We start from the raw sequence: 13,278 nt of genomic DNA on the forward strand, positions 1-13,278 counted from the left end.
GGGAATTACCTGTACGGAAACAAAATTCCAATTCCATGTGTGAGAATTCGGTGGCAAATGATTGTGCATTAATGCAATTCATAATATTTATACTGATTACGACTATTTATATATACATATATGCATTTTGTATACTTGCAATCGAAAACAAGCTAAAAAAAAGGAGGCTCGCATTATCAGAACAACAAAAACAAGTTAAATGTTTATCATTAAATATTCTTACGCAGATCCGGTTTTAGTCGTAATTCAATATTTTAATATTAGTATCATGAAATTAACATTTGTTAAATTGTTTATAAACCGCATAAAGTATTACTTTGGAGTTATTTATAAGGAATGAATCGTAAAACAAATTCTTTACAACATTAGGAATAAGCAAATATTTAACGCATTTTTTAACATACTTTGAATATTGCAATTACTGAGACACAATTACATTGTGGTAGGCTTAAACTCTTTGTTTAATGTTAGTTTCGAGGATATGGATAATATTTTCCCATGTAATTTCACAAGAATTAGAGATCAATTTAAATGGCATACTAAGTTGACAGTTGGGTGAACGTAATCAGTTTTTATCAATTTCAGCAAAACTCATCGGAAAATATTTAAATGTACGAAAGGACTTAAAAACAATATAGTTTGAGAATCCTTAAACTTGATTTTTGCAGCTTATGAATCTTGCATTAGACTTAAGGCTAACTAATGGCCTGGACCTTGACGCGGACAACGCGTAGTAAGTTCAAGGACAGTGTTGGAGGAGACGTCATTGTTAACTTAGATTATTTAGATTTCTTATATTATTTGTTTAAGATTATTGGAGTTTCTACCACTGAATACCATTAACATGTTCTAAAAGCTTCTGTTACATGGCTTATGATGAACTTCTAACTCATGTAACCGAAATATAAAAGTTACTTCTTTATGGAATTCGAAGAGGAGAAGACCTATTTTCTTTACTCCACTCCACATGCTATTGAGCATTCGAGTCTTGTACCATCTGCAACTGGGCAGATCGAACAGACAGTACGATTCAAGGACAAAGACCACTTCCAACTGAATGAAGGGCGCAGACGTATATGGAGCAGCACGAATCATAGACAAACGATTTAATATATTAAAGCAGATAACTAAATAGAAAGCTTTTAGAAAAGGAAGTGGAGCCTCTAAAATGATTGTAGTCAGAGCAAAGGACTCGGAATCAAATCATAGTTAGAATTACATTATTCTAATGTTCAATGGTCAATATAATTTCTAAATAGTAGTTACTACTGTTAGATGAATAGAACATTATGTAAGGTCAAGGTAATTTTAAAATCTCTCTTATTTATTTTATTATTTTGTTTAATATGAAACTATTTAGATCAAAGACAGGTCTAAAGCTAAATTGTCTACCAATTCACCTATGACCCAATCAAGTCACCTGTAGACTAGAGTTTATTCTGAAAACAAGATTTGAATTTAGTATATGTACATACGAACTTAAGATGTTTATATTCATGGACTTTAGTTCTGGTATTCTCAGCTCCCAAGTAACTCAATGAAAAAAAAATTGGTTATTTTATTCTGACTATGAACCGCAAATGTTGTCATCATGTCAACAGGAAATGCACCTGAGCAACAATTACACCTTTTTGGCCAAAAATTTAAGATGTATTTGCTAAAACCTTTAATATTATAGATACGCGTAAAAACTATTTAAAGAAGTTATAAATCTAGCACAAGTATGACAAATTGCGTACTACAAATTGTTGTACCTATAGCTAATAACTAAATTACATGTGGAATGATATATTATTTATACAAGTCGGTTAAAAACAAGAGAATTTTCAATACATCCATACATCTCATACTTTTAGAAGTTGATTTGGATAAATTTACCTCAGCTCAATTGAACTATGTACATAAATATGAACATATGTATATAGCTGTAGATGTGGATATGGATGCATATGTATATATACCTATATACACGACACTTGAAACAATTGCAATTATTGATGGATGTCTGTGGATCTCCAGCAATAATCAACCTATTGCACATTTGAGCAAATATCAAAATCAATAAAAATGCCTATATATAATATATGTTTTATTTATCTCTCGTCACATTGAACAGCACTTCCTACAAATTTCAAATTAAATATTTGCATTTGTAGAATTAACGACAGCTCGCTAGTAAACTATATTTTTAAGTAAATACAGTTATCAATTTATTACATTTGAAGCGATCAATCAAAATCGAAATGTCAGGTGAATGGCGCCACAAGTAGGCGTGGTCTAATCATATGATTACTGATAGGAAAAGGCGTAGACAGGACTGTTGTGGATAGTAGTCGGAATCTGAATATTAGGGTTATCAGCGAATTATTGCTATCAAATGTGATGAGCTCTTATTATTAAAGCCAATCGATAACTGTACAGTTTAGTGTTTATTATCAAATATACAATTACACATACAAATTATACACAAATAGTAAAATACATGTCTTTGGCAACTTACTGAAATGAAAATAGACACGAGGATACAGTTGGGAGTAATACTTAAAAACTAATTGAACTATATAGTACACTCTTAAGGTCTTCTTCAAAGTCAATGTTTTTCTCAAATAATTAGGGTACTTAAATATTTGATGCTACAGTTCTATACTCATCTGCAAAGAGTTAATCAGTTTGAATAGAGGGTATAGATACATTCGGCAAGTGATTGTGTGTGTTTTTTTTTGGTATAGGCTGCTTATTTACATACGAGTACAATGTCATTTGTTGTAAGCCATCAAACTGATCCCGCCCCCCATTTGCATATTGTGTGGTTATCTTTATTGACGACCACTCAGCCAGCTTTGTATCTGACTGGCACTCTTGCCCTTCGTCTCCTGCACGGCCAATGCCACATAGATGGTGGCCAGGGCCATGCAAACGGCAAAGAACCAAAAGGTGACGTCCGATCCCAATGATTCGTTCATGGTGCCAAATGATTTCGTTACCAAAAACACGCACAGCCAGTTGAACATGACGGTGAGGGAGACCGCTGTGGCCTTGACATCGGGCAGAAACAGTTCACCCATCATTAGCCATGGAATGGGGCCATAGCCAACCGAGAAAGTGACTATATAGAGGACTACACAGAGTAAAGGCAGCCAGCCAATGGCCGAAACATCCTTGCCGCCATCTTTGATATTGAAATAGGCACCCAAAATGGCCAGGCAAATGGTCATAACAGTACTGCTGAAGAGCAACAGAATCTTACGTCCGGCACGCTCGATCAGCAGCGAAGAAGTCAGAGTCATTATCACTTGGACGATGCCGACAACAATCGAACAACTGGAGGCATTGAGAGTGCTGCCAGCCGATTCGAAAATTTGCACAGTATAGAATATCACCGCATTGATTCCAGAGAATTGTTGGAAAAGCATCAGCAACATGGATATTATCAAGCCTTTGCGAGAACCACGATTACTGAAGAGATCCAAGAATGAGGCATCGGCTCCAGCTTGATCCAAATCGTTTTGTATTATTTGTATGGCACTGCGTGAATCACAGAAACGACCCCACAGCCATTTCAGAGAGAGAGCAGCATCAGCACGTCGGCCCTGAGCAAAAGTGAAAGTTAGTTAGTTATGACTATACTCCGACATATGAAGCTCATCACTCACCTTCTTCAGCAGGTACACGGGCGTTTCGGGCAAGAAGAACATGCCCACCAACAACAGAATGGGCACAATTAGACAAAGTGTGCTCAGAGTGGTCCATGATACCATAGAACCAACCGCATAGACAAACAAAATGCCAATAGTGAGCAATAGCTGAAACAGAGTGCCCAATGTGCCGCGAATGCTTGTCTCGGCTATCTCTGAGATGTACATGGGAGCCACCACACAAAAGCTGCCCGTGGCGATACCTAAAATGATTAAAACTCAAGGTTAACTCAAAGGGAATCCTCTGAAGAATGCAGCACTTACCAATCAAGAAACGTCCCAAGTAAAGCCAACCAACAGATTGGGCAAATATAATCGACAGCCAGGCCAAAATGAAAGGCACATCCATGGCCATGGCCGTGTAACGTCGTCCAATGGCATCGGCAATATAACCTGTGGGTAGAGCTCCCAAAAAGGCTCCAATAGCCAATAGAGAACTGACCCAGGTTTCTGTAAGTAAGCAGATAGTATCAAAAGGGTTAAACTTGACTAACTTAGTGACAGATTAGAAAAATTAAAGGAAATGGCTATGGTTATTTTTAGCCTATTGTGCAGTCTGCGAATTAAGTATACGACAGTGCATTTAAAGTGAAGCTTTCTATTGATAATAGGAATATAAATTTGAGGCACTTACTGAAGTGAGTGCAAAAGATTAGACTGAAGCTACAGATAACCAATCATTGATAACTATTAAACAAATGAAAAAAGCAGTATAAAACTTACGTTCTGCGGCTGTTAGTTGTATTCCACCTTCATTGGCGGAAGTAGTGGAATTGTTTATAATCGTTGTGGTCGAGTTGCCAGCAATTGTGGAATTTCCTGTCGTGGCATTGGCATCGGTACGTTCACCTAATTGCGGCAAAACAGGACTAGTCCAGGCCAAAGCAGTGCCAGCCGCAACGGCTCCCAAACAAACTGTAAGTAAGAAATTCCATTAGGTATTTTGATCCACTCTAAACACTTTTATATCTTACCAACAAGAGCTGCCACATATTGACGAGTTTTTGAGGTCTTCACCACACCATCCTGCAGGGGATCGTAGAGCATTGGATTGTGAGACGTGGGATCGCCATCTTCTTGGCTTACAGTCTACAGGAACCAAAAAAAAAAAAAGTTTTAAACATTAAATAGTTTGATCTTTGATAACAAAACGGAAACTAACAAAAAATGTCGCTAAGTCGTTTAATAAGACAACTTAAGACATTATTAAGTTCGATATTTAAGATGTTAGTAATGTTCATTACTGTTTTGGAAGCCTTTCAAACAACTGCCCGAGTGATATCAAAAATATCCAACCGTCAGATACCACTAGTCGGCAATTTTAAAGTCAACAGGCAATGGCCAAATATCAGAAGGAAAAATAAAAATAAATAAAATAATTTCCTCAACGACTTTTCTTCCTCCCGAGAGAAGTAAAAATTTTGCCTTTACCTGCCACCAACGCGCCATAGCGCGTACTACTTTATCCGAATCCATTCGTTCTTCTCTAGGTTGATTTCCGGGTTCTCGCACACACCCACACACCCACACACACACGCACGCACAAAGATCTTATATAAGATGATTAAGGCACACAAAAAGGCACCTTGCCTTTGATTTTTTGCTTCTTCACTCGATCTTATTTTGTTGACACTATTTTTTATGATTTATTTTTATTCCTATGTATATATATACAAACTATTTTAAAAAAGAAACATAGCTATGTATATGTATATCTGTTTGTTTTGCGTTATTCCGCTAATTTTAGTGAGTGTTGTGGCAAATGTTTTGGCCCAACTGGCCGCCTCAAAACGACTGAAACGTTGGACTCTTCGAAAAAAAAGACACACAAACTAAAACAACAGACAACGTATTCTCAGACTTTCTATATTTTGTATAGAATCTTTTATTTTTATTCTCTATATATCACTTTTATTTCGTCTGCCTTGTATTTGTTGTATTTATTTTGGCCTGCCATCCCATGGACGCAAATTCTTATCTGAATTACATGTACGCCATGTGCCAAAGCGATTAAAAGCTACCTGTTAAACAAATGTGTCTATTGTTTCCGTTTCTGCAACTAGTTTCTATGAATTTCCATCTCAGGTGAATAGCAATAACAACCTAAAATCGTTAAATTCGATTTCATAATCACACATTACGCATACGCCCCTCTTCACACTGGCCAAAGTCCAAACAAAATTGAAATGCTTCCGGCAAATGCACCAATTGTTTTTACATAAACGCAAATTGTAGAGGAAAATAAAATGCATTACGATGCGTTGCATTTGCCAAATGCATTTGGTAAATTTCAGAAGTATAAGAATAGAAAAATCTACGCCAAATTTGTACTTCTTTTGAAAGTGATCAAAGCATTTCATAACCGAATTTAACAACTTTATAAACAAAACCTATCAAGACAAGGTTCTGCATCTCTGTTGATCACTCTTCATAAAATGCTGATAATAATTGTGTTTAAAAATAAACTTTTGTTTTGATTAAGCGATCACAAAAGGCAGAGAATAACCGCACGAGTAAACTGCAGTCCTTATTAGAATGCAAAATTAAAAACCAAATTGTTTAATTATAAAATGTAGCACGTAAACTTTAATGGCGTCAAGTGCATGCCAAAGAAACCTGTCGCCATTTCGTGAGAGCGAGAGAGAGATACAGAAAGATGCAATATACATAGATGCTCGATGCACTGACCACCGAAACAGCCAGACACACCCACCCACCTTGTTGTACGTGTGTGTGTGTGTGTGTGTGTGTGTGCGTTGATAGCTCATCCACATCACATGCTAATTAGTTTGCGTTGTTGGCTTTGCTCTGTTTGTTTTTACTATTGCTTGGGCCTTTGCCGATGTCAAGTTCAGGCCCCTCTCTGGCCATCTGCTGCCTCTCGTCTGGCCGCATCAACTAAGTACTATTAGTTTGTTTGCCTTAGGAGGCTTGTTGCCCATAGTAGTAGGAGAAGGGGGAGACTTTAGATTACTTGTATTAGAAGAGTGAAAAGTTATGATCTGTAGATACCATTTTATTATTTTAAGCATCTTTAAGAAATCAAAGTTTTGAATTTAATCGTTAATCACACAGAAAAGTGCACAAAAGTAATGTAAAGTAGTCAATTTTTTGCGGTCCAAACATCAAATTATAAGACTTGCTGCAATGCAATTAAAAGGGTTGAATAAAAACCTAACTACGCCCATGTCTGTTTGTATGTATGTTTGTGTATAGCAAAGGTTTTTTCTCTCGTCGGTAAAAGTTCCGCGTTCACGCCCACATTTATCTACCTTTCTGCTGTGTGCAATTGAGGCAAACTTATAAACAATAAACAATAAAGTTTATGTGACGCGTTTGCCATAATTTTTCTCAATACCTTTGACCAAGAATCAATTAAAAGCCTTAAGACATTTCGGTCTTGTTGTTATTTATGCAGGGTGCACCTCAAAGTATGCTACACTTTATATTGATTACAGGAATTTTTCTTTATGTCGTATTGACATTGAACTTGTTTTAAAACAATCCTTTTGTTACTCGCTGGGGTTAATCAGTTTATTTTTTATATGTTTTTATCATTGGGACAATGGAAAACAATGCTTCTGGAATATTTATCCACCTAAAGTCAGAATGCAAAATCACAATGATTTGTCTGGAATGCATATACTTATTTACATATATGTATGTATATGTACGATTCATATGCATTGCGATAAATAGTAATTTTATTTTCATTGCTTGACATAGGCAAGATAAACATTTACCAGCACAAACAACAAGAGATATGCATATATTTGATTATAAATATGTCCGAAACACAAACATTGGCTATTGATAGGCACGCGACTAAAACTACGGATATATGGCGCATTTTTATTAGGCACTCCGCCAATGCCATAAAACAGAAGCAAGCAAACAAACATATGAATACAATTCGTTATTCATTTCCCAATTTTATTTTCGGTTGGAAATTACAATCATCCCTAGACATTTCTGTTATCTCAAACTGGGTTTTATCACCTAATATCAATAGGGAACAATACAGTTATGTCGTATGTATACATGAATCACTTTTAATCAAAGTTTTTGAGAATCTCTCAATGCAAAAGAATCGAACGTCATGCTCAAAGGTTTCTCTCCTATGCTCGTTATCGAAAACAGTTGGTCTCGGCGTGAACCAAAAAAGCCGATCACTTGCACGGCTGCTGTTAGACCCCAAACCGATTTAATATATTTATAACCCCGTACCAAACGATAAGACCATTTCGGCCACGGGCCCAATCAACAATCAAAAATCTACCAAAATACGAAATACCAACCCAAGTTCTTTTTCACTTAAATTGAAACGTTCTCGAGCACACACACACACACACATACATGTTTATTGGGATTATTACAAAACGGAGAGGTAAACTTTAAGTGGCCACATTGGTAACCCATTTGTTATACAAAAACCCAAAGTCAAGTGGCCAGATCTATTGAATGAATTGCTCGCTCTATGCCCCAAGTGCAAAATTGCCACTTGATGCTGAGTCTGAAGTAGGTTCATATCCCTTATAGTTCATATCCCTCTAAGCCTTAGATTTAATCGTTTGTTTATGGCTGTTGATTACGAAATCATTTACCATGGAAACACACACACACACGCACACTCTTAAATAAATAAAGTATATGGACTGTAGTAAACAAAACTGTTCAAATTGAAACTCTTGTATAAATCTTGAACATTTTTATACTCGTAAACTTCTTTAAGGAGGTTGTAGTAGGTAAATCCTGATAAGATATATTTTTTTTCTTTTAATTTCCTTAACTTGATTATACAAAATTTGAAACGAATTAATAGGCAATAAATTAATTGAAAAAATTATTAACTAATTAGCCACAATAAAGACAAGTTGAAGTGGCAAAGCGATTTGGATCTGTGCATTATTATGATATTCATAAAAATTTGCCTACAGCTTTATAGGACCACGAAGAGATCTTAAAACAAATTTTTATACTTTATTGCTAATGGGTCTAAAATATATATCCATAAACTCTTTAAACTTTATTTTCTTGAAATAAAAAGACGTTTGTCGTTTGATATGTTGGTATTTAAAAGCGTCCTTTCGTTCCAATTCGTAATATTTGTGCTCAAGGTTTCACGTTTTTAAGGTTTTAAACAATTAAAGTGTCAATTCAATTTAAATGTTGGTGGATTAATTATAAAAAATGGCTTTTCCAAAGTCAAATTGAACTGATTGAAAGATTTATTGTCAGATTTATGTCTTTATTTTCCTATCGTTTTTAAATATTGTGATAAAGTGATATACAAGCAACAGGGCATCCAATTTGAAAGCTAAACTTTTGGAGAAATACAAAAATATTTAGAAATTTGTATATAAATCTATTCAGATGCCAGAATTCAAATCCAAATCCAGAGATTAATATTTTATATAAAGCAATCTTATAAGCCAATAAATTTTAGAAAACAAGATTATTAAGTTATCGCTTAAGTTTCTTCGATGCACTTAATTTGACACACTTGACTTGCCTTTTTAATGTCCTCGCCGGCCACCATAATTTAACAAAAATATATTACAGTTAACACAATGGATAGGCCAATTATAATTTGGTTTATTGTTCAGAAAGTGAGAGACCACTGGACAAAAGTTAAAATGCTAATCTGCACATAGATTTCTGTTAGATACGCCTTATTCCAAACAATTTTAGAATATTTTTTTTGTTGTTAACTATCGAAACGTGCGGATGGGCGCGTTGAGCGTCCGATTAAAACTGAATGTCTCCGAAGGAAATACGTTGAGCAGCTAAACAAAATCAACGTTTGTATATACATAGTTACTGCGACGTCGGCGACCAACGCCAACTGATATGAGCAGTTGAAGTCGCAGCGAAGTCGACGTCGGCAGCAATGAGATATATAAATTCGATGAGGTTTGCATGACAAAGCCAACTGGACAACGTTGGAATTATGCTTATAGATCAGCGATTCGGGAAGCGTTTTTCACATCGATGTCAATTAAGTTCACTCGGTGCGTATACGTTATATATTGCTAGTTAAGAATCAAATTCGAACTGTTTGCTTGGTATGAGTTCTTTGCCTCTTTTCATTTGTCGCTTATAGGACACAGTAGATTTGGTATTGCAATCACTTTCATCCATATAATTTTTGAATTTCTCCACCAAGCGCCTTAAGCCGTTCTCCAATGTTGGGCAAGTGATCTTTTGAAGGTCTTTGAGTATTGAATCTGTTAGAGCTTGGAGCAGCATCTGTTGGGGAGTTGGAGTTACAATGGGTGCTTATAGTTCTCGACAGATTACAAATTACCTCAATATAGGGTTTCGGGACATGCCTGCAATTGTGTATTTGACTGACATCATGAACCATGAACTGAAACATTGTTGGATCAGATTCATTTATCAGGTCGCCAATGAAATGCACAAAACTCCGAGCATGAGTATGCAGACTATGAAGATTTAGTTTTTTATTTGACTGGAATGTATACATAGCAAAATAATGTTCATTGAGAAATCTGTTAATAGTGAGGAAATTGTTAATAATAATTCTATATTTAAATATTCTACCTGTTCTCACCTATGGAAGAGATCTTCCCCAAGACGACGTTCCTTGGGCTTTATTTGATTCCATGCCTGCTTAAGAGCCACTCGTTCGCTTAATGTGAAACCCAATTCATTAACGACAGGACCAACTTTAAATTCAGGCAATCGCTTTGGATACTCCGGAGATGCCACAAGAGGACGTGGTTGGATTTCTCCATGGCTTGACTGGTTGCTTGCATTCATGGCGTGGCAGAGATCAAACGAAATTTATTTCACTAAATTAATTTATCAAATGTAACAAAGAAAATGGGTTGAGAAAGAAGATAGAATACTGTTTACTATAACTGACATTTCTATTGCAATACTTTTTCGAAATAATTTAAAAGGAATATCATGCAGAGAAATAAGGACGACCGGAATGTCCTGTACCCATTCACTCACATACATCTTAATGGTTACAGATTGTAAAGTCAAAATCTAGTAAAATTTAACATCCACAAAGCGCTTTATAAAGGAACATATAGATTCTGTATATAATCTTCAAATGATTAATTCAATTTATTTTCAATTTTTTGTTTGGACATTTTTACGTTTTGTTTGAAGTTAAATTAGCCCTGCCTCCTTCTGTTTTGCTGCCGCCTTCTTTGCCTCCGTTGCCTCCTCCTCCTCCTTCTGGCTTGTCTGCGTCTCCGAGCGGCTCTACGTGCTTGTCTTCTGCGATTGGCAGCAGAAGTATCGGTGTTTCCAGTGCTGGTGTTGCTGCTAATATCGTTGCTTGCTGTTACGCTGTTGTTTGCCTCGGTTGGAGTTTGATTTTCAGGAGTTGGTGTAGAACTTCCTGTATTAGAATTTCCAGCTTCAGTTGATGTTGGCGATCCTGGCGCTGCAGTTGTGGTGGTGGTAGTGGTGTCTTCGTCCGTCAAAGCTAAGCATTCTTCATTTTGCTTATTATCATCAAGGGAACAATCCGTGCATAGATCGACATCTGGAGTTTGGGTTTCCGTGCAGGCTTCAGCGGCATCGCTTCTGACAAAGAAAATTGACAAAAGGCCTATGCCTAGAAGTAGGGTTAAAATTCTCATTTCAGTTCAACCAGTTTGTCTCGGATGAAGAACTCTGTTCTTCGTTCCACCTTTTATACCCATCTTTGGGATGGGTTCAAATTCAATAACGCCAAATGCAGACAGCTGGACAAATAAATTGAACTTCAAGGTCCAATATACTCCATAAGCTATTGATTCTTTTTTTTTCAACAAATATGCAAAATATTTTCATGTATTGTTTTCAATCAAAAATTTCAATATAACCAGGTGAACAAGTTCTCGTAATATTTGTTTAATTAATAGGTACATAACTGAAATAATTTCCTTTGGCATGTTTTTTGTTTACCCGTCTCAAAATTTGCTAAATTTTAAATTAAATATATTATTACTTTATTTGTTTTGAAGGCTCCCAAGTTGATAACATTTCTCAAAATTTCTATGAAGGATAATTTTTAATTAAAAAATTTTGTTGTCTTTTAAATATTGATAAGTAATCTCGTATTTGAATATTTTTTATTGCTTTCGACTTAATCCATCTAACTAAAACTATTAATGTATGAAAAAGAAAATAAACTTAAATGATGCTTATGTGTTTTAATATGATAATAATGAAATGAGTCCGGGGATGCGTTATTCATTCAACAAAGCAGGCATCAACACAGCTTTTAAATTATGTATATGGATCAAACTGAAAAAAAGTATAATTTGATGTACTTATGTTTAAACTTGCTCACAGCGCTTTTGTATTTCATAGGTTCGTGATCTTATTATATAGTTAAAGATATATGCGGAAGGTTTGTCGAGCCGTCAGCTTTTTGTTACAAATTGGGCATTTGTGTGAGGATTGTATGGCTGCCTGTATGCAAACTTTACAGAACACGTGACCGCATTTTGTTGAGGTGGGCTCCCGCTGGGAAGCGGATTCCAAGCAAACTGGACATCTATATGAATTATCCTGCTGTGAGTTGTCCGCGCTCTCACAGGCGCGCTTTGGCGGCGATGGACTGTCAATGATACAATCAGGATCTGGATCTACAAGACGACGGCGTTGAGTAGCTCCTCGAGGCGGTGTGAAACGTGTTGCAACTGGTGTGCACAAATCAATAATAGCATCTGGTGGGCGATTTCTTGCCAGTTGCCGAGCAGCTTCATATTGCTCCGACAGATCAATGATCTCAACTGGTTCAGCTTAACATGCATAATTAGGAATTGCATTTAGCAAGGAGTTTGAATTTCGCTGAATAAAACTCACTTGTGTCTAATCTAGGTCGAATACCACGGACAACCCTTGGAGTCGAAGCGGAGCCCAAGCCAATGGAAGCTAAATTATTTTCAACATTCTCACAGAAGCGACGAACTTGAATGTAAGAGGTGAAAGATATAACTCTAAAATTTTATTTATTTACATTAAGTCAGATTTAATTACTTACTACGATCAATTTCAGCAGCTATGTTGCTATTGTCCAGCGACTCCTGTAAAACGAAAACGTTAGCGCTAGTTGATGGCGAGTGAGAGCTGTTCTGGCTCGTTGTCGGTGGCGAAGACCTGCTTTGCGAGGTATCCTGAAAGGAATCGCTATCCGTTGAGTTGCCGGCATTAGCATGGGAATCGGGGTTAACCATTTCGTTTGAAGAATTTCCACTTAAATCATAAACTTCTGAAGTCGACTGAAGGCCGGGTACTGATACTATGGAATCAATGTCGCTGAGATTTAATAATGCCTATTCAAAAATTTGTGAATTACATGAATATAGTCCACACACCCAATTCGTAATAAACTTACAGAGGATTGAGGTGACTCAAATGATTCTGATACGTTCGATGTGTTTCCTAAATCCGACATTATTGAGTTTTGCCAATAGCAGTGACAATAAACACAAAGGTAACGAAGAAAAACTTATAGAACAAATTCTAGACAAACAAACCGCAGCGAAAAACTATTTCGCGCAATGCAGCGTTTGGATTAGAGATGACACCTAGTATACCTGATAGCTTACTC

At 36.2% G+C, this 13,278-nt stretch overlaps 2 protein-coding genes and 1 long non-coding RNA gene across 5 annotated transcripts; all 3 read right to left on the reverse strand.

Moving 5' to 3' along the window:
- Positions 1 to 2,410: 2,410 nt before the first annotated feature.
- Positions 2,411 to 9,670, reverse strand: LOC137581886 (facilitated trehalose transporter Tret1-2 homolog). Of its 2 annotated transcripts, none has more exons than XM_068296275.1 (6): positions 9,208 to 9,670; positions 4,670 to 4,784; positions 4,419 to 4,610; positions 3,960 to 4,145; positions 3,654 to 3,898; positions 2,411 to 3,590 (listed from the first exon to the last, which is right to left on the reverse strand). In XM_068296275.1, the coding sequence occupies exons 1-6, from the start codon at positions 9,232 to 9,234 to the stop codon at positions 2,817 to 2,819; spliced, it is 1,539 nt and encodes a 512-aa protein (XP_068152376.1). In that variant the 5' UTR covers positions 9,235 to 9,670; the 3' UTR covers positions 2,411 to 2,816. The 2 variants fall into 2 exon arrangements, with proteins under 2 accessions (XP_068152376.1, XP_068152375.1); XM_068296274.1 differs by lacking the exon at positions 9,208 to 9,670 and adding an exon at positions 5,127 to 5,472.
- Positions 9,671 to 9,714: 44 nt separating this feature from the next.
- LOC137582939 (uncharacterized) lies at positions 9,715 to 10,563 on the reverse strand. Of its 2 annotated transcripts, none has more exons than XR_011033340.1 (3): positions 10,270 to 10,563; positions 10,003 to 10,207; positions 9,715 to 9,944 (listed from the first exon to the last, which is right to left on the reverse strand). It is a non-coding gene; the product is annotated as an uncharacterized lncRNA (long non-coding RNA). The 2 variants fall into 2 exon arrangements; XR_011033341.1 differs by having other exon boundaries at positions 10,003 to 10,167; positions 10,260 to 10,563.
- Positions 10,564 to 11,711: 1,148 nt separating this feature from the next.
- Positions 11,712 to 13,249, reverse strand: dgrn (degringolade). The gene is made up of 4 exons (XM_068296460.1): positions 13,063 to 13,249; positions 12,709 to 13,000; positions 12,531 to 12,635; positions 11,712 to 12,466 (listed from the first exon to the last, which is right to left on the reverse strand). The coding sequence occupies exons 1-4, from the start codon at positions 13,120 to 13,122 to the stop codon at positions 12,054 to 12,056; spliced, it is 870 nt and encodes a 289-aa protein (XP_068152561.1). The 5' UTR covers positions 13,123 to 13,249; the 3' UTR covers positions 11,712 to 12,053.
- Between the last annotated feature and the right edge of the window lie 29 nt (positions 13,250 to 13,278).

This window comes from Drosophila tropicalis, unplaced genomic scaffold (genome assembly GCF_018151085.1).
Source record: "Drosophila tropicalis isolate 14030-0801.00 unplaced genomic scaffold, ASM1815108v1 contig_859, whole genome shotgun sequence".
Taxonomy (NCBI): domain Eukaryota; kingdom Metazoa; phylum Arthropoda; class Insecta; order Diptera; family Drosophilidae; genus Drosophila; species Drosophila tropicalis.

Bases quoted from the DNA above. Each gene is read 5' to 3' on its own strand.
- LOC137581886 (XM_068296274.1), bottom strand. From the start codon at position 5,171: ATGGATTCGGATAAAGTAGTACGCGCTATGGCGCGTTGGTGGCAG. The intron at 4,611-4,669 runs GTAAGATATAAA...TCTTACTTACAG, and splicing joins ATATGTGGCAGCTCTTGTTG to TTTGTTTGGGAGCCGTTGCG. The intron at 4,146-4,418 runs GTAAGTTTTATA...GCTTACTTACAG, and splicing joins ACAACTAACAGCCGCAGAAC to AAACCTGGGTCAGTTCTCTA.
- dgrn (XM_068296460.1), bottom strand. From the start codon at position 13,122: ATGTCGGATTTAGGAAACACATCGAACGTATCAGAATCATTTGAGTCA. The intron at 13,001-13,062 runs GTAAGTTTATTA...ATTTTTGAATAG, and splicing joins TTGAGTCACCTCAATCCTCT to GCATTATTAAATCTCAGCGA. The intron at 12,636-12,708 runs GTAAGTAATTAA...CTTACATTCAAG, and splicing joins AGCTGCTGAAATTGATCGTA to TTCGTCGCTTCTGTGAGAAT.